Source organism: Phalacrocorax carbo, chromosome 8, assembly GCF_963921805.1.
Source record: "Phalacrocorax carbo chromosome 8, bPhaCar2.1, whole genome shotgun sequence".
Taxonomy (NCBI): domain Eukaryota; kingdom Metazoa; phylum Chordata; class Aves; order Suliformes; family Phalacrocoracidae; genus Phalacrocorax; species Phalacrocorax carbo.
Window position 1 is genome coordinate 6,094,328 of NC_087520.1, and position 19,906 is coordinate 6,114,233.

The 19,906-nt window shown below is 40.8% G+C and overlaps 1 protein-coding gene across 1 annotated transcript; it reads right to left on the reverse strand.

Annotated features, from left to right (window-relative positions):
- Positions 1 to 490: 490 nt before the first annotated feature.
- On the reverse strand, positions 491 to 17,989 carry GFPT2 (glutamine-fructose-6-phosphate transaminase 2). Its single transcript, XM_064458412.1, has 19 exons — positions 17,877 to 17,989; positions 12,978 to 13,085; positions 12,274 to 12,372; positions 11,476 to 11,601; positions 10,844 to 10,902; positions 10,232 to 10,366; positions 8,734 to 8,795; positions 7,094 to 7,173; positions 6,689 to 6,806; positions 5,825 to 5,988; positions 5,209 to 5,304; positions 5,009 to 5,106; positions 4,544 to 4,664; positions 4,069 to 4,226; positions 3,818 to 3,932; positions 3,081 to 3,208; positions 2,208 to 2,375; positions 1,928 to 2,089; positions 491 to 1,326 (listed from the first exon to the last, which is right to left on the reverse strand). Exons 1-19 carry the CDS (start codon positions 17,881 to 17,883, stop codon positions 1,282 to 1,284), a joined length of 2,049 nt encoding a protein of 682 aa, XP_064314482.1. The 5' UTR covers positions 17,884 to 17,989; the 3' UTR covers positions 491 to 1,281.
- Between the last annotated feature and the right edge of the window lie 1,917 nt (positions 17,990 to 19,906).

Here is a 19,906-nt window from a genome sequence, read left to right on the forward strand (position 1 = left end):
GAAGGTAGAATACAAAGGTTTAATCAATATCTGGTGTGAGCTACAGTAGAAGCTACAGAGGTTACACTGATGTATCAGTATGTGCCTGGCAAAACACTGATGAACAGTCACCAAATTCAAATCTCCTGTACTCATGTGCTTCAGAAAGATGGTGGTGATATAAAGCAAGCTACCCAGACCTGACACATTATTTTGAAACATAGCTGCTGAATAAGGGAAAGTAAGGTGTGCCTACGTGGGAATGCGGGAGACCTACGTGAAACCAAGAAACCAAGGAAAGAACTCTGATATCAGACTTGGGCAAGACCGAGGGAGAACACTGTCTCTCTTGCTTGTATCAGAGTACTGCAGCGTTGTACCTGTGTTCAGACCTGAGATGGAGTCAATCAAGCTTAAAAAAAAAACAAAACACCACCACCACACCCAAACAAAAAAAGAAACAAAACACCACACACCAAAAAAACACCAAATAAACCCAAAACGAAACAAGAAGAATTAGATAATCTTTTAATTGCATTGTAATTTCATTGTACCCTCTTTCAAACAGAAATATCACTTGCAAGACATCCAGTTCCCTTGTTTTGTTGCACTCTACATGTTATGTAAATAAGAGCTGGGGTGGCATACAAAACAAAATGTTGCTCTGGCTTTTCAAATAATTAGTTAAAAGAAGCAGAAATTTAAATCATAGCTGGGAATTTACAGCCACAGAAGACCTCTGCAAATGACTGGTTAAATACAAAACACAGATGCATAGTGGGGAGGGGAAGCTAGGAAGGAAGAGGGACAACAAATTTCCAGTTTGAGGCTGAAATAGGAAAAAGCCTAACAACTGTACACAAGGGTCAACATGCTCAGTATTTACATTCTGAGCATTACCAATGCTACAGAAAAGCAACGTACTAAAAAAATAACTTAAAAAAGCTATACAATTGTACTTATAAATACTTTATCTTAAAAACTAGTTAAGTACTTCACAGTTACTCTGAAGAGAGCTGTATATATATATTGCACAGTAGAGAAGTTCATTCAGTATACCATGTGTAAACATTTTTTATCTTTGGCAATTTCAGGACTTAGAGGAATATTTTGTGTGAGCAAAAGCACTTGGGTACAAGGCACATCAAAAGCTTTTAAAGCTGCAATATAAATCCTTCTGACACTTCCCAGTTAGCACTGTCATTCTCTTTAGAAAAACGTATACCTATCAATTCAGAACAACACATTTCTACAAGTATAACTCAGAGGTCTGGTGACAAAAACATCAGCTGTTCTTGGCTGTTACTCTACAGTAACAGATTTGGCCAAATTTCTTGGAAAGTCCACCTAGAATGAAGAGACAGACTTTCAGTATTTAACAGAGTAATACTAACATTCTGCATTTGACAGTTCATTTAGTGTGCTTTTTTTAGACTTCCTAATTAGTTCTGCTTTATTCTAGACACATTAACACACACAAGAGACTATACATCTGCAGATGACGAGTCACTGTTAAATCTACCCTTGCTTCCAAAACCCTGGTAACAAACACATATTTGTTTTGCACAAGGTACCTTTTCAAAGCAGTCATCATTATCAAACTGACGCCTAGCCAGCATCAGGAAACTAAGCTGCACAAAGCACTAAACTATTTTAGGTTAAAGTGCAGTATCACATTTTAAGATTTAGTTCTCTGAAAAAGTCCTGTCTGCACTCTTAACTAACCAAACTAAGCAGCCAGTATTTATAATTTTTTAGACAGATACCAATTAAAAAAAAATGAAGAATTGGCACTGAAATGCCACCTCTACTACCACAGTCACTATAAGCTGCACTATTATCATAGTTCTTTGTTAGATGCACCGTATAACTGGGTCTCTCACTTTACACTGGTAGGAGGAAGTTCAAAACTGCACTAACTGGAGTGCTAAATATAGAAAGCACTTACATCGTATCCTCTGAGAACAGCCAGGTGGAACGAAAGCAACTGGAGAGGAATAACACTCAAGACTCCTTGAAGGCAGTCAACCGTATGAGGCAGCTCAATAGTTTTGTAGGCAAATTTTGAGCTTTCTGTGTCTTCTTTAGAACACAGAATGATTGGACGACCCTGCAAATAAAATTTGGCAGCGTTAAGTGAAGAGCTAGCTTAGAACTGCTCTGAAATATTGGTTCACAGCATGTCTGGAGTACGTTCCCTATGACGCTGTATTAGTTAAACAGCTTACCTGTCGAGCAGTGACCTGTTGCAGAGCATTCTGGCACTTGGTGAAACAAGGATCCTTCATTATCACCATGATAACAGGCATTTGTTTATCTATTAGGGCTAATGGCCCGTGTTTCAGCTCACCAGCCAGGATACCTTCAGAGTGCATATAGGTGATTTCTTTTATTTTCTAAAAAAACAACCAACAACCAAATGCCATCAAGTTACTAGTAAATCAGATGAGAAATAAAAGCCACAAGAAGCAAAGCACCAAGGCTCTGCATCTGCCACTTAAATGCAGACATATGGTATCAAGTTGGTACTTTCAAAGATCAGTTAATAGTGAAGACAGGCAGGCTTGTCTGCTGGGATTTCTAGCAGGCTGCTGGTAGAAACAGAGCTTGCCCGCACACATCCATTTGCAGATAAAGAAATGGAGTAATCAACAGGAACTTTAAGAACCCAACACCCAGCACTACCTTGGCTAACGCAATCTACCTCTAACACTCCAAACTTCTGTGAGAGACAGATATGCATCCATTCCATAATTTATGAGTTTCCTGCATGAGCATCTCATCTGAATATCAGCGCACTGTGTTTTTCTGATGTTATTTTCAAATGGCTCAGCATTTGAAATTGTTTGGTGGTTGTTTCTTTTTTAAATACTCATTAAACACTACATTTATTATGTGAAAGAAACAAAAAACTGATACCATATCCAGGTTCACCTTATGTATGCGTTCAATCCAACAGAACTGAATGCTTTTAGATACAGACAGCAGTTTTACTGCGGCAGAAGTTGTAATGAAATATTACAAATAAACTATGTTGCAGAAGCCATAAAAGCTTCTGCAATCATTTTAAATAACATCCAAGAATATTGAGAGGTTCCTACCAGAGCTCCTTCCAGACAAGTGGCATAATTATACCCACGACCCATAACCAGCAATGATCTTTGTTTGTACAGTTCAAGAGCCAAATCATGTATCTTCTCATCCAAGGACAAGACTTCTTTAATCATCTCTATTGGGGCACACAAAAAGCACATACTAAAAACTTTTTTAATTGGAAAAAGTAATTTCCTTATAATAGGGTGTTCTAATGATCTATTAGAACAAATATGCTCAATATAGTTCAACCATTAACTTTGCATCTTTGACTGCAGTTTAAGGATATTTTTTTCAGCCTTATTTAGAGTAACAAATTTAAAGCAACTATTGGTTTAAGCAGCACTCATATATCCCGTTTGTATTTCTAAAGGCAGTTATGAACATGTTTTAAAGTCACCTTGAAGTAGTTTCCTTTTATCTATCCTGATTTAAAGTGAAAGGCTTTAAAAATTTAAAATCATCAATTTAGGAGATGAAGTAATATTTCTCATACAAAGCTACCTTATTGTAATTAGAAAACTCAACCCTTGAAAATTCTGATCTTCCTGCCAAGTTTCTTGGAAGGGCACTTGTAAAATTGGGAATTAGTGCAGAAACTAGCAGTCCATTTTTCTTACATTGTCTACCATTCAGGAGGGGAAGAGTGAAACTTAAACGAGAAAGAAACATCCCCGAGTAGTATTTTATACTGCCCATTAAACAACATCCCCTGTCCCTCCTCAAACCGAAAATATCAATATACCTGGCAATGATTTTAGTCCACTAATGATCTCCTGTCTCCTTTTCTGCAAGGAAATTCTGTCTTCAGACATCATTAGGCCGAACATTACAAGAGACACGAATTGGCTGGTATAAGCCTGCAGACAAAACAAAACATTTAGCAGCTATGTCTGCAGCGAGTCAGTATGAACTCAGTTTGAAGGGCTACAACTACAATTTTAATTGAGTTCCACAGGGGTGAAGTATGCAAGTCAAACACTGAACAGCAATTACCTTTGTGCTTGCCACACCTATCTCAGGTCCTGCATTGATATGTACACCACAGTCAGTCTCCCTGGATATTGAGCTTCCGACTGTGTTTGTGATGCCAACTGTTAGAGCACGACGTTCTTTACAATACCTCAAGGCCATAAGCGTATCTGCAGTTTCACCTGGAAAACATTTACATCTTGACTTCAGGTTGACACAGGATAGTTATGATTCCTGAAAAAGCATAAAATTCTACACAAGGGTGTTCCAAATAACTGCATCCACACTTATACAATGCAAAAGGCAACTGAAACCAACCTTTCAGCACTCATTGTCTAGATATTTGAATCAAGCCTGAAACAAACTTTCATTCAAGTCAGATCTGGCCAATTAGTCATCATCCTCCTTTGCAACATGCAGAAAGTAATGAATTATTGGCTTTTAAAAAAATGTTCTACAGTTTTCACTCAACTGAAGACAAACAGTAAATGCAGCTCACCTGACTGACTTATAAAAAAGCACACGTCATCTCTGAATACAGGCGTGTTTCTATCCAGGAAATCACTAGCAAGTTCCACCATCACTGGCAATTCAGTTAGTTCTTCCAATACTTGTCGAGTCTGTATTCAAGCAGCACACAGTACTTGTTAGTATTGCCACCCCTAAAAGTCTTAACATCTTAAGAGTCAGAGGTAATCTAAATGGATTCTTATTACAAAAATGGATAGTTACAGATCACCAGAGCTTTAAAAACCAAGGTGAAAAAAGTTAATTTCCAGCATGGTAAGTAACAGCATTGGAGCATTAATCAAGAATGGGACACAAAGGAAAACTAAATAGAAAGGCGAGATCCCTCAATGAAAGGCAAAGTTTGAGATACAGAAGAAAATGCAGATGAAGAGCTGTCATCTAAAAGCCGAGCAACTAGGAGCTCTATATGGATTTCAGCTAAGGCTGAGCATACAGCTACTGCAGCATGGTAGCTCGTCCCACAGCCAATAATGATCAGTCTTCGGCATCTTCTGATTTCTTTCAAGTGATCCTTCAGCCCACCCAGAAGAACTGTAAACAAAAAAAGCATCTATCAACAGTGTATTTTATTTTCTACTTAATATGTTCAAAATTTGCAGGCTTGGTGCAGCTTGAATGCTTGTTCTGAGTTACCTGTATGGCTCTCGAAATTCACCCTGCCTCTCATCGTGTTGACAACTGATTCCGGTTGTTCAAAAATTTCCTTTTGCATGAATGCACTGAAGTTACCTATTTAGAAAAACATTACATAGTAATGCTTAGGTGCATTGTTTGTTATGTGAAATCTATTACAGCTACAAGAGGACCTATGGCAGAAAGCTAATTTGGCTTTGTTAGCTTAAACAAAAGTTTAGGAATAGGCAAGAAGAAAGAAGGGATGGGTAGTTCTCTCTACTAGGTTGGTTTCATTTCCCAACAGTGACAAAGTAACCAAATTCCTTTTTAAGTGAACTTCTCTATTCCAATTCAGTTCTTAGTTTACAGTCGAAGTTTGCCAACAACTACAACAACATGTTAACATCATTTATATTTTCACTCAATATTGAGATGGAGTATCTAAGGGCTTCCAAGGCTAAAAATCAGTAGGGTCCCCTACCACCCTTGCTCTTAAATCTTGGAATTGTCAGCTCCCAGTACAAATAGCCTAAATATCAGGTCATTTTCACAACAAATTAGCAGTTTTATCCCTTATCTACTAACATGCAGTCAGTAATTATCCATCTTTGATGATACAACTGTTTCAACCCACCCTTCATGATCTGCTGCAATTCCATCTGCAAGGTTTGGATGGCCCGGGAAGGATCATCACTAGCTGAACGCTTGAGACGGTGAATTGAAAGCTTCCCATCAGTTACTGCTGCAATGTCATCATCTTCTAAGAAGATTACTCTGTTGGTGTGCTCAATGATAGCACTACAGAAAAAACAGAAGCAAGACAAACCTGACATGTCACTAAGAGTTGGTAGCAGCACTCCTCAGAGCAATTCAATATGCCACACCGCACTTCCAGCCCCCCTTCTATCTTCCTTTTGGACATAACTACAGATAAAGCAATCTTAAAGGAAATGGCTCCACCTGCTGCTCCTCCCGCACTCTCACAAGAACCTGGAGCAGATGGCTCAGGAACCACAGCATCTCACATCAGCAAGTTCCTGCTGATCTGATCTTGCTTCCCAGGGTCTCTGATGGACCCCTAAGGTCAGGATCTCTGTTCCAAGAGTCAAATCTGTACCTGATGTCCAGATTCCTGCTAAGTTTGGAACGACACCACTATTTTCTCCTCTAATAGCTGGATTAAAATGCCAAGATCCAGACTAACCTACAGTCTGCCCAAATTCTGGGTTGATAGTGTCTATGGGTGCCCAGCTTACCTTTCTACACTGGATTTTTCTTTTTTACGCAGAGGTTAGTAATTGGCAGATATTTACAGTTCAAATGCTGATGTTAAGCTTCCCCATTTTTCAGGTACCTTAGCCTGTGGGCTTTATTACCTGGATTACAAACTATTCTATCAGAAAACAACGGTACGGCAGCAAGACAGCGAAGATTTCCAGAACTATCTCATTTCTAAAGAAAACCAGTGTTTTGAGAAGTGTTTAAGCACTTTTACTACCTTGCATCTGAAGCAAAGAAAAATTCTACTGCCTTATCCCCAACAGCATGAAGACAGGTAGAGCTGTCCAGTCTTTTCATTCGTGAATTGCATATGTTCTTCACATTCTCAATGTTGCCTATTAAAGAAATGAGACACTTTAAATGCAAAAACAGATCTGTTCAAGGTAGAGATTACGGACTACACTGGTTCAAGGTATCAAAGTTACCCAAGTATTTTGGAGGGATGGGACTTTTACATGAACTATGTTCTCAGTAGTATAAAATTAGAATATCCTCAGCTAAGAAGCTATTTGGAGCATCAGCTGGTAGGATTTTTGTACAAAGACCAATTAACCTAATTTCTAATCATAAAATAACAAAATTTTAGCTTTTAAAAATAATGTAATTTGATTTATCAACTTACACGTTCTATATAATATAGGAATCTGTTCAGTGGAGAGCTTATACTTGCTCCTAACCCCAATGAGCAAAGGACTCCCTCTCCTACAAAGGAAAAAGATGCAAGTTTACAAAGACAAAGGTGCATACAAAGAATTCAAATGACATATGTGAAGTTGAAAGACAATATCCCATCTAGCTTCCTACAAGGGAAGATCCTCCTCAACCCTGATCCTAAACCCATTACATGTCAGGAGTTACATAAACTTGGTTTGTTTCTGTAAGGTTCATCAAATATTATTACATGAACAAGCCCATATGCCTTGGTGATTCTTTCCCCATGAACTACATCCAGGTAGAGGAAAGTTTCTATTAACTTGTTGTTGTTCTTCACAAAACAGCTTAGCACAGGCACCAATCTGAATACCGTTTTTAAACAAAGCTTACTCTGCCTCTGAAGTGAGCCAGCAATAAGCTCCAGATCTCTTTACTATCAAAACACCGTTTTACCCTTTAGCCTTTTAAACTCAGAAATGTCAACTGCACCTCTGAAACTGTAGAATATTCAGATCATTTTTAATTATATGGATCATGTGCCATATTGAAGAGCTTATTAAAAAATATATCTCACAGGAATAAGAGAGTAATTCACCCCTCCAACACCTCAGATTACAAGTTTAGCTTCTCTCAATCCCCTCACTCCTAAAAACGCAAGCCTGAACCACATATAGAATAGTTCATTTCAGAAGATGTTCTCCAGTTAGAGTGATGGCACAGCTGGCTTTTCCACAATTTTAATATAGTCCTATTTTAGACCACAGAAGCAATGGGCTTTTTGGTTGTAGCATAAAGAAGTCTTTATTCCCACTGCAACTTCACTTGCTACTTTAGTAACTTTACATTTCCTGAAAAGTTGTTTTCCAGGTCATAAATAAAAGTACAACTTTTACAGAAAAAAAAAATCATAAATGCTATGACAGCTACAGAACACTGTATACCCTATTAGCATGATGGCTTTTTAGGCAACCTGAACATAATTCTCTCAGTCTTTATTCCATGTAAAGTAAAATTGAACCATACCCTTTCCTTCCCCTTTTTGATATAGGGGAAATGTTAGCACACTCTTAACACAGCTTTATAAACAGGATATGCTGCACCTCTTTCCTGACACACCGTAACTGATAAAATGGCAAATTATGGGAATGAGTTGTTATGGGTACCTTCTTCTGAGTGTGTCATTTGGGCGATCTCTAACCAAAACTGTAGTTGCATGAAGTAGGAAAGCATCGCCCAATTACTTTTCACTAGTCTTTGCATCCTCAAAAAGTGAGTAGTCACATCTAATTTATTAAACAAATATCAAGCTGAAGATTATAGAGAATCAACACAAGCTTCTGGTAACTGTGACCTGTGGTCAGTACAGCTGAAATTAAGATATATTTAATAGTTACTCGAAGAGATGCTCAGCAGAGCTTTACTGCGCTTCACAAGGATTCCACTAGTACAGCTATCTACGTTCTGGGTTTTGGTTAACAGACCACTTTAAACATCAGTATTCTAGGGGTTTTTTGGGGTTTGGTTTTGGTGGGTTTTTTTAAGAGGTGTTAGCAATTTTTTTTTTACCTAAAAAAGCATGAATTATGTATAAAATGGACTTTTACTAACCTGGTAGCAACAGCTTCACCTGGGTAATGGATGCTCTTGAAAACCAATGCAAAAGCACCTTCCTGGAAACCATGCAAACAGAAGAAGATAAAAAAATCCTAAACAACTTAACTCAATTAGTTGCATCTCATTAAACTGGGGCCCCTCTTCCTGAGGAGGCTGTGAAGGAAAGCTCTTTACTACTATCAGGAATCTCTTCCTGGAGGGCAGACTGCACCTTTAAAGGAACTGGTCAGGAGCTGAAAGATCAGAAAGTGAGCACTTAGCCTCTCTTTATAAATAAAAACAATACCTTCCAATGCAAGCGCTAAGAAAATCTCAGAGATCTTACTCCTAATCAACATGAAGACTGTTAGACATTTACTTTTAGTAAGACTTAAGATGCATGTAGCTGCATCTTATCATACATTTTCAGCTAAATTTTGGAGTTACTACTTCTAGTTTAAGCAGCAAATTCTCACTAACGTATTTAAAAAAAAAACAACCACAAAAAACACACACAAAAACACCAAAAGAAACACAAACACAAAATCCATAACACAAGAACAAAAACAGGAACACACAATCAACCACTCTGTAGTATTAATGCAGCTTGCAAACTTGAAGAGTATTCCAAAAGTATTCCAAACTTGAGAAGTATTCCCCCAAACCTTGCAAACTGAAAAGAGATGGTAACATTCACTCCTCTCGCAGGGACTCCAGTCTGAGACTACCCTGCTCTTCCGCTGCCAGGTGAAGTCACCCTTCTCAACCAGGCAGCTGCACCACTATTCCCCCTTGACCCATGCAGGCCTTTACTTCGTGTGCATTCCAGCCCTACTCTAGGGGAATCCTACAGAGCCGCTTCAGAGAGGAGAAAGGGGAGGTGAAAAAAAGTGCAAGAAGCTGCAGGAAGGGAGGAAAAACATCTGCCGAGAGACTGGGGGAGGAAACAAAGCAAGCTTTCTCTGAGTTTGCAATGCATCTGTGGAAGTTTTTAAGCGTTCACATATTAAGTAACAGTAGATTCCCACTTCACAGTTTGGGAACCAGCTATGCCTTCCACCAGTGCAGCTTGATAGATCTATTTCCAAATACGGGAGCCAAGGCATACCATTAGACAAACTTGAATCACAGCAGTGTTTTAACATGATCAGAATAGCCTTTAAGAACACACTGCCCTTTATGAGAGATTTCAACCCCCAGAGGCTCCTACAATTTTTTTTTTAAATTAAGCCGCTTTATCAAAAAACTGTGATAGCCTCTTGCTTTAAAAATCAAACAAAAAAACTACCACAGCCAATGCAATTTAAAAATTTATCACTGAAAAGCCTTTGAAGTTTCCAAAATTTTAATCTAATTTCTTGGTCTATTAAGCACTGTTTAGAGGCCAGAAAGTGTTATTTGCAGCACATTCTAAGGACTCCTAGAGAGGATCTGAATTCATAAATGTGGAATACTAAGGAACCCCACAAACAGCTTATACTGTAGTACAGGAAAAAAAGGAACGTTCACTTACCAACTGTTGAATAACTCTTTCCACCAAGGCTGAAAAACTGGTGTCCTCACTCTCTCTGTTGTCATACATGTATTTGATCAACTTGGGGATTGTTTCTGTATCTGTTTCAGATTCAAACTCATAGCCTTTGCTCTCCTGAAATATCATATAGAAGAGTAAAAGTGTTTTCATCCTCAGGGAAGAAACACCAGAAACTGCACAGTAGGACAGACTGCTTGGAGCACTATGCTGGACTAGTGGATATATATCACTATAGACAGAATATAAAGACTTATCCTGTCATAGCTTCAGAAATACTGTAGCAAGACACATAGTAAGACTTGCTTAGCATCTGTCATGCAACAAGAGACAGGAGGGAGCCCACTCCGCACCCCTCTCAAAAAATCCGCGTGCAAATTGCTACTCTACTCCTAAGTACTTTGCATTTAGGATTACAAGAACATACTGCACTTCACCAGCTCCCGCATATCCTTATTAGGCAGACTCCTTCACACTAATATTTTACAGATGATGTTGAGAAACCTGAATTCAGATTCCAACAAAGTCATGAAAGATCTGACAATTTGTGGGCCCTCTACCTTTTGTTTTAGAATCAAGTTTCCACAGACTCACCAGAAATTTTCTCAGGTCCTTGTAATTTGTGATGATTCCATTATGGATAACAACAAATTCTAAGAGGGAAAAAAAAATATATATACACATAAAATCAAGATATTTAACCTAGAACACAAAATTAGAGGGGGAAAAGGCTTAGAAGTACATTAGAAACTACCTGCTATAGCTTTCAGACCTACAGTTTATCACAACATGAACAACAGAAAGCAGAAGCTTACACATTGAAGCCATATGAAGATTGCTCCAAATCAAGACAGTTTTAAACTACACCCAGCAGAAGAGCACCAAGCTATCTCAAGTGAAAAACTATATGAAAACTCCCTTTTCCAGCCCAATGTTAATGCACTTAAATTTTTCAGAGTCCTCCCTTTTAAAACAAAAATGCTGTCCTTTGACTAAGTTGCATCAATTTTCAGACAACAGATCTCATCACCCTTTTACAGCGTTACTTTAGCCCCCAAAGAGGCTATTTTATTGTAAAAGTGTCTAACGTAGACAGAAGAGCAACAGCTTACCCCTAGTATACATAATAGATACTCTAACGCTAGTAAGAGGAGAGGATGTATGTACTACGCGAGTTCAACCATTTCAGATTCATACAGTTCCAGAGTGCTACAGAGATTACATACCATTCCTTTTATCTGACCTCTGAGGGTGACTGTTTATTGCACTTGGTACTCCATGGGTCGCCCAGCGAGTATGAGCAATTCCAAAATGTGTTTCAAAATCTGCTTTTGAATCCAGGTCATCTTGTTCTATATACAAGAAATTCAGTTTACTGAATATTTAAAGTTAAGTCTCTCTCTCACACACACACCACTAGTAAAACACTAAGAGAATTCCTACACGCAAAAAACTAAAAGTTATCTTCCGTCTTTCTTTGAAACTATTTGCTTTCTTGACATTACACTTCAGATAGTTCAAGCTACTGTGATTAAAACTTTGTTTGCCAAGACTTGAGCATTTTCAGCCAATACTAACAGCTAGGCTAACAGACCACATTACTACAAATTATAATGTAAACGTATTAAAACACAACTTCAGTTCTTCACAGATGGAAGCACTGCATAAAGCAGATTGTGATGACAGCCAGATGCTTAAATGCTCGTAAATTCTGTCAGAGTCCGTGTTCCGCCATTTCAGCTACCAAGCACAGAAATAATCTGAGTAAAGCACCAAGGGAGCTCATGCTTTGAATAAAGAAGGAACCAAAGAGGGGAGAGCAGACCGATAATTTCACAGCACTATACCTGAAGATCAACTTCCACTTCAACTAGGGGCACAAACAATTCAACTGCCATTGGATTACAGAATGCAGCTATTGCTGGTACAAAATCATAACTGTAATTTCATGGTCCTACTTTCTGCTGAGATGCAGATATCTGACTGGGAGGCCAAAGTAAAGAGGTAATTTTAAAGACACCTACTGTACAACTCTTCTTCCAGGGCCTTTACTTTTCCTCTTTTCTTAACTAGTTTGATGAACCTTTCTTTATCTTCATTATTATTTCCATCAATTGCCACTCCTACAGTACAGGACACAGTCACAAGTGTTATTTAAAGCATGAAATACACTGGACGAAAAATAAGGCTGAGAAAATACAGACAAGCACGCACTAGTGAAATAATTATTTTTAAATTATCCTGCAATAGGATATACTTGAAGTCTAGTCGCTAGACCTGTATATGTTCAAATCAAACTGGATGAAGTCTATATCCATTGCATAGATGAAAACATACATGAGCCATCTCAAATTTTGCTTAAGGACAGACTGATATGTTTTGCCCAATCAAGTCAGCCAACTCGAATTTAAAAAGTAAAATCTTCATCCTTTCACTGGGACTCACAAGTGCAAAAAAGGCTGAGTCACAAATTACATGACCTTGTATGGAGGTCTTCCTCACACCCTGTTTTCTTTACTTATGTGTGCTAAACCTCAGACACCATCTGATTACAGAGCTAAACACCCAATTTAAAGTTCTGAGAAAAGTTGAAGAGAAAATCCTGTAATTAAGGTAATTAGTTCTGATCTTTCAGGAGAAATACAACACGCAGAAGTTTAAAGTCCCCAAAAAATCTCATAGGTTGCTACTGGTTGCTAAAACTAATTTGTTGAGTTAATTTACATACCTGCAGAGTCATAGCCTCTGTATTCCAGTCTCTGTAATCCTTTTATCAGGGTTTCAAATATTTCCTTCCGAGTCCGAGGCACTCTGTAGTTCAGATAAGCAAAAATTCCTGTTTAAAGAGAAAAGGGGAAGGGGGGAAAAAAAGAAGCAGGGGGTGTTTTTTTAGAGTTTGTATCCCTTTAGACTCAATTTAAAACCCTTTAAAACTAGCATCACAGAGCAGTCCCCATTTAGTACAATTCTTCCTAATGGGTTTTTAAATGGAAAGAGTTTCAATACAATAAAGGAATCAAGACCCTCATTTTCACCACGCAAACGCATACACTTTCATGGCCAGTTTCGCTCTCGTGCTATCCACCAAGAGTTAAACAGTTCAGAGAGCTTAAAAAAATTTCTACTTTTCATGAAAACCACAGCTGAAAATGGGAACATTGTGATCTATTTCATATCCAGATCTAAAACTAGACATTCAAAGAAGGAATATATTCACCAGTACTAACACAAGGAGACTTTTGTAATCAAAGTCATGGCCTTAAATACCCACGGGTAGGTACTAGGCACAACATCTATTTCTGAAAGGCTCCAGCTTAATCCCCTACACAACAGTCACTTCAGCAGGAAGAGAACGGAGAAGAAAACATAAAGAAAGGGCAGAAGTCAAAAGGATAAGACAACAAAGTAAAGAAACAGAAGATTCAAAAACAGGGTCACCCAAAAAGCAAGCGTTCACCCTTTGTGCTGCCTCAGCACAATGCTGCCTGCCAAACCCAACTCAGAGACATGAGACCCCTTTGCTTGCCCCGTGTTACTCAGGTCAGCTCTTAAGAGAGGCATCACAGGAAAGACATGAACTCACTCCTTGCCTACTCGGCAAACAGAGCCTGGGAGAGTCTGCAAGTCTGATCCCTCTTCTCTTTAATAGATCACTCATCAACCAGGAAGTGGCTTTTTTAGTTTTTGGGTTGGTTCTCCCCCTCTGGACAATTCTTTTTTAAGGCAAAAGTACACAGGCATTTTTTCATTAAAAGGAATTTGGGGGATGTTGTTTGAACTTTAGAAAAGATATAATAAAAAGGTCACCTGCAAAGAAAAACAACCATTCCTTTTCTCAGCCTAGGACTTCTGCATTTGTAAGGATAGATTAGGCCATTTTATTAACTCTTGCAAACCTGTACCCTAATAAAACAGAAACGTCTAATTTCACTGTTTTAACAGTTTCTCCAAGCAACAAGCCAGGACTGGAGACTACAGTTAGCAAAAACCAGACCTTAAGAGCTCAACAGATAAGCAGTTCAGACAAGCAAGTGTTTTAAACAGAGAAAGCCTTTGTTGGAAATGTAACACCCTCTTCCCCTTCAATTAAGGCTTTTGAACTGTAAATGGCTGTAGTGCAGAAGCTGTTATAATGATACACCAATAAATCTCCCTTATAAATATTGTTGTGAATTTGGTTACTCCACTGGTTTTAAGCCATTAATACTGTTGATTTGACAGTGGGATGAAGAGACTATTATATCGGTCCCTGAATTTATCTTTGAAGGATTAAAGGGTGGAAAATGCTTTTCTGCTAAGGAAGTGAGATTTATGAGCCCAGCCTCATTATTTCTAGTGTCCAACATTAATGGAGATATTAAGACAATAGTTCCTTTTGAAGAGGTATTTGGGGATTTGGACAGCTAAATACTGTTTTTCATGGATGCTTTGCAAAATAATGCCTCTAGTTATATAGAGTCACCTTAGACTGAGAGCTTGTTGATCATTTTTCCAGACATATTTACCGTTCTCTGGCACTAACCACGAACCTCAAGAGCAGCATTCTTCAATTTCTTCAATATAAATTTCTTAACATCATTCCAAAACATTGCTACACACCTCATTTCAGATCCAGCTCTACTTTCTAGGCCAGATTTCACAATGTATTTAAGATGCATCAGCCTTCTATGCTCTATGTGGCATCTTTGGCTACACAGAGCTCCAGGAAAAACCTTCCTTTGGGACCACCCTTACAATGCTACCAGTGTGCTGCAATTGTTAAAAAGATCCTTGTTTCCAGGGTACTGTAGCCATGCTTCCACACATGTGAATCAGAAGACTTAGAAATCACCAGAGGCCATTTACAATGAAAGCAACAGCTACAGCCTGACTTCAAGAAATATATTATAAACTCTTTCAGTTAAAAGGAAATAAATCCGACTCTCAGCACTTCTTCTCTAGTACTTTTCTGTTTCATGATTTACCCACTTGCCTATTTTCTTCCCTACACAGTCGTCATTTTGGCTAGATTTAAAGCATATTGCTCAACTGGTGTAGAAACAACTTTTGATAAAAACTTCTTGTAGCTTAATTCCTTCTGGAAGCAAACCAATATGACTGAATCTTAGTTGAATCATACTCATGATAAAATAACTGGCGAGCATCACAAAACTCTCTTATAATGGCCTCCCCAAGCTATTCGATGCAATTTCCAGAACTTGCATATCTCCTCCTCAATGAAGACACAAGGCATCTCTAAGCCCATGCGATACTGGAGTGATAGGTATCAAGTGAGGTAATGTTTGTCAGCACAACATAAGCAACGAAACGCTTTGCTAAGTCATACATACAAACATAGAAGTCAATGAAAGCCTTTAAGAAGTGTTTTACTAGGCCATTGCTCTTAACCTGGATGCTAAATCTAGTTTATAACTTTCCATAATTACAGAGTTTGCATAGAAGCATGAACTAGGTCAGTCATGTATGGCTTACCTTTAGAATCAGATACTCAAAACAGAAACAGAAGGCTGTTAAAACGTCACTAAAACCAGCTTTAATCAGATGCAGACACTGAAAGCAAGGCTCTCCCTTGAGCGCATATCAAGACCACAAGCAAAGTGTCAAGAAGAAAAGTTCATCGAGTATTTTTTTGTGGGAAAAGAAAAAAAACCAACACAAGAACTCTTGCAATTGCAAGACTTCACCGAAATTAAGAAGGGGGCAGCCTATACTTGAAGTTTGAACAAAATCAATGATTTTTTTTTTAAAAAAGGATGCCTCTACTGGGATGCCAGAAACTTAGCTCTGAGAAAGTCCCAGTCTCCATTTCATATCCTGATTAAACTAATTTTGAGTTAAAATAGGTAGATCATCAGTTTAAAAGCATCTTACCTGGTTTTAAAACCCTGCATACTTTTGCTATACTGTCTATACTGTCTTCTTACACGTGAGCACGATAACATCTCAACTTTGTTTCCTAAAGAGCATGTTTAGGGCAGTATTTAGCAGCCTATGTGTTTTCAAAACAGAAAACAATAGGTTTAAATCCTCATGTGCTACCTGAAGTCAGAGAAAACACAACAGGACAATAGAAACTGATGGTTGCAGCCTCAGGAACTCCTGCACTTCCTACAGCAGATCAGCACAGCAAGGAAGATACGGGATATCTTTCATGATAACAAATGTCACGTAAAAGGTCTCCAAACAATGATGGAAAGAAAACTAGCACTAGTCTCACTTCATGAACTGCTGCTCTCTTTGCCATTTCATCCTGAGTCAGTTACTCCACCCCAAGCTAGATGTTTTACCAGACTCATTTAACACTGTTAACACCCTCATTTCCCAATCAATAAACAGCCCAGATATGCCATGGTTTTGATATTACTACTATATGTCTCACTGCTTAGTGCTTGCCACCAATACCTTTGGTTTGCTTAGGCACCGAGCCAAGTCTCTCACCTGAAGGGGTTTTGTTTCATTGATAGCAACCCGAGAGTCGCGCAGGAGCTCACCCAGTATCACCTCGTGGTTCCCTTCAAGTGAAAGACGCTCGCCAGACTCCTTGCTCTTTCTGAGGTTACAGTTAAAGAGGATGTAGAGGCAGAGAAAAAGATATCTAGCTCAGAATATACGGTCTGGGGAGCTGTAACCACTCACTTCCAGTCTGCATCTCACAAAAGAGGTTTTGCTCATGATGGCCAAGAAGTACAAGCGCAAATTCTTATGCTTTCAACAAAAGTATCCTTCCATACCTGAGAGAAGGTTTCAGTGAAGGACCACGTAGTTTCACTAAAATTTCCTCCGTAACTAAAATACATTGCATTAGCAGCTTCTGAACCCGCACTTTGATTTTAATCTGATGCGAAGCATATCTAAGCAATTGTATACATGACGTATTATCTTCACCACTCATCTTTATTAGATAAAGGAAGGTGAATAAACTCACATCAGCTAAGAATTAAGCTCCTTCACAGCCTTTGTTTGAAAACCACAAACTCTTCCTATCGCCGCAGTTGTGAGTCACAACTAATCCCTAGTCCTGAACTAGCAAAGGCAGAGCCCAGCGCATCACGAAGCCTGTGCATCAGCCAAGGCGGCGAGGCGCTGAGGCACCCGGACCAGGGCCGAAGGTTAACAGCGCAGCCCAGACACCCCCAGCGCGGCCGGGCGGTGGAAACGGGGCGCTTTGCGATGGCAACACCTCGGGACAAGCCGCCGGGCTCCGAGGAAGCCGAGAGGCGAGGCTGTGGGGAGCAGAAAGGCCATCGCCTCTCATGGAAGGAGGGGGAAGACGGAGGAGCTTTGCCTTTACCTGCCATCACCGCAAGAGCCGGTCATTCCCCCCTCCCGCCCCACAAAATGGATGCGGCGGGGCCGGTCCCGAACGAACCTGCTGCGGGACGCAGCGACGGCGGGTTCCCGCAGCCCCGGGCATCACAGCGGGGCGGCTCCGCTCCCCTCCCCTTCATGCGGGGACAAAGCAGCCCGCGTCCCGCACCCCGGCACAAGAGGCGGCCGGACCCGAGCACAGCCCGCTTCCTCCGCGGCCACCTCGCCACTACCAGCGACCCCCAGCTCCGTCCCGGCTGCGGTGGGCCCGGGCTGCCCCCGGCCGCTGACGGGCGGCAGCCGCCGCCCCGTCACTCACCGCACATGGTCGCACCACACAGTTCTCCCCGCTGACAGGAAACGCGGCTCCCCCCCGACGGCCAGCTGGAGGACTGCCGCCTCCCCGGCCCACCCGGCTCTTATAGCGCGGCCGGGTCGGCCCCTGCCTCCCAGCTCATTGGCCGGGCAGCGGGCGCTGGGGCCGCTCCGCCCGAGGCCCCGAGCGGCTGCACGGCGGGGGCCGAGCCCCGCCGTGGAGGCGGCCCGGGGGCGGGGGTGCCGCGGCAGTTCGTGCCCTGCCGCCGGTCCAGCCCTGCTTGGCTGGACGCTTCCAGGGGACGCCGGGGAGTGTGGCGAGTGGCGGGGTCTGTCGGGCTCCGCGCACGGAGGAGGCCCGGACGGGAGGCGAAGCAGCTTGTCCTGTGAGGGAAACATGGCCGGGCCTGAGGCGGAGGGGCAGGGCAGCCCCTCTCCGAGCTTGGCAGGGGAAGGTGGTCCCCGGTTTCCAGCCTTTTCGGCCACAAGAAACAGGCACCCAGCAGCCACCTTCACCCGCATCGGCCGGAGCGGGAGCACCTGCGTGCCTGCGAAGCTAAGCGAGGGCCAAAGGCGAGGGCCACCAGCCTCTGCCTGAGGGAGAGCCTTTACCTGCAGTAGCAGGCTAAACTCCTGGTCAGCCTGTGTGGTCTTTTCCATTTACTTGGCAAGAAAGAAACAGTAGATGGGCTCCAGGAGCCTCCTCCAGCCTCTTCCTGGGCTGGGCTCCCTTCTGGGGCCGCGAAGGCGAGGAAGGCCACAGGCCTTGGCCCGGCCGCCATCGTCCACAGGGCACACCTCAGCGCAGGTTCGGTCCTGCAGGCGTGACCCGTGCAGCAGGCTCCAGCTTTATCTCCTTCTAAAGAAACTTGTGATCTCTTATCTCAGGGACCGTCCTCCCTGAGGTGACTTTTAAAGCGAGTGCCTTGCAGCATGGTCAGGACTGCAAGCGTTAGCAGAAGTGGCTCAAACTGCTATTTGAACAAACATTTTTTAAAATACATAAAGTTTCATGATGATTCAGACTATAGTTGCTTCTTCTTTATTAAGAAGTACCAAAATATTTCATAGAGATGATCCTAGTTATCTCATAGATTTATTGAAACTCAGGTGCAAGGCATCTTATTTAAGCTAAAACTTAAGGGCTCATTTTCTCTCACATTTCTGTTTGTAGTTTTGGGGTTTTTTTTACATAAAGTAGTGGTTCCTTCAAACTTTGTCACTTTTACTGAAGAGGTTGAATGAAGTATAAAGACTGGAAGATTAACATTTCAACTACAAGAAAACTTTTGGTTTTGGGGTTGGTTTTTTTTTGCTGAATTTTTGTGCCGCTTAAAGAAAGGGAAACCACGTCTCAATTCTAGGGCAAAAACCTAGATTTAAAATATTTTCAAGTCATAAATTTAAAAAAACCAGTTAGATATTCTGCTTTAAATTAGTTTATAAGGAGGAATAAATTAAGTGTATTTCTTACTGCCTGTGTGAAACAGCTACACATGCCATGCTCTGCAAAAACCAGTTTTTGTTTTCCTTCCCCCCACCCCTCAGAATAAGACCAAACAGGCCCATGATTCGTCACCATTGCAGTCCCAGGTCTGTCACTGACCTGCTGTGTGACAGCAGACATTCTGACACTCCCTTCCAGTTTGTCTTGTCTGTTTAGGTTACTTTGCTCCTCCTCTGAAGCAATCTCTGAACTTGTTTCCCCCAGTCCAGCCCAAGCAAAGGGGGATGTTCCTAATCTCAGCTATGCATGCTAAGTAGCATTGCTGTGTATACTAAATTATATACAATAAACTTTTTTTTTGCTCCCTGTGCAACATGCATTTTAACTAATGAGTGATGCAGACAGTGAGAAAGGAGGACTTTTTTTTAACATCGTGGCAACGCTAATCGCCAAAGATCACGAGTCAGAACCCAAAATTTCACTCATACAAGACATTTCATGTTTCCATGTGACATTCCCAGGGAGAAAACTAAACAAAAATGAGACTCAGCTGCAAGTATGTACTGCATTAATTAGTGGTGAAGGTG

What these genes read in the sequence shown, in the direction of transcription:
- GFPT2 (XM_064458412.1), bottom strand. An exon ending in CAGAGGCTATGACTCTGCAG is followed by an intron (nt 12,373 to 12,977) that starts GTATGTAAATTA and finishes CCTGTACTGTAG; the next exon opens with GAGTGGCAATTGATGGAAAT. An exon ending in TCCTATATTATATAGAACGT is followed by an intron (nt 6,807 to 7,093) that starts GTAAGTTGATAA and finishes TTTCTTTAATAG; the next exon opens with GCAACATTGAGAATGTGAAG.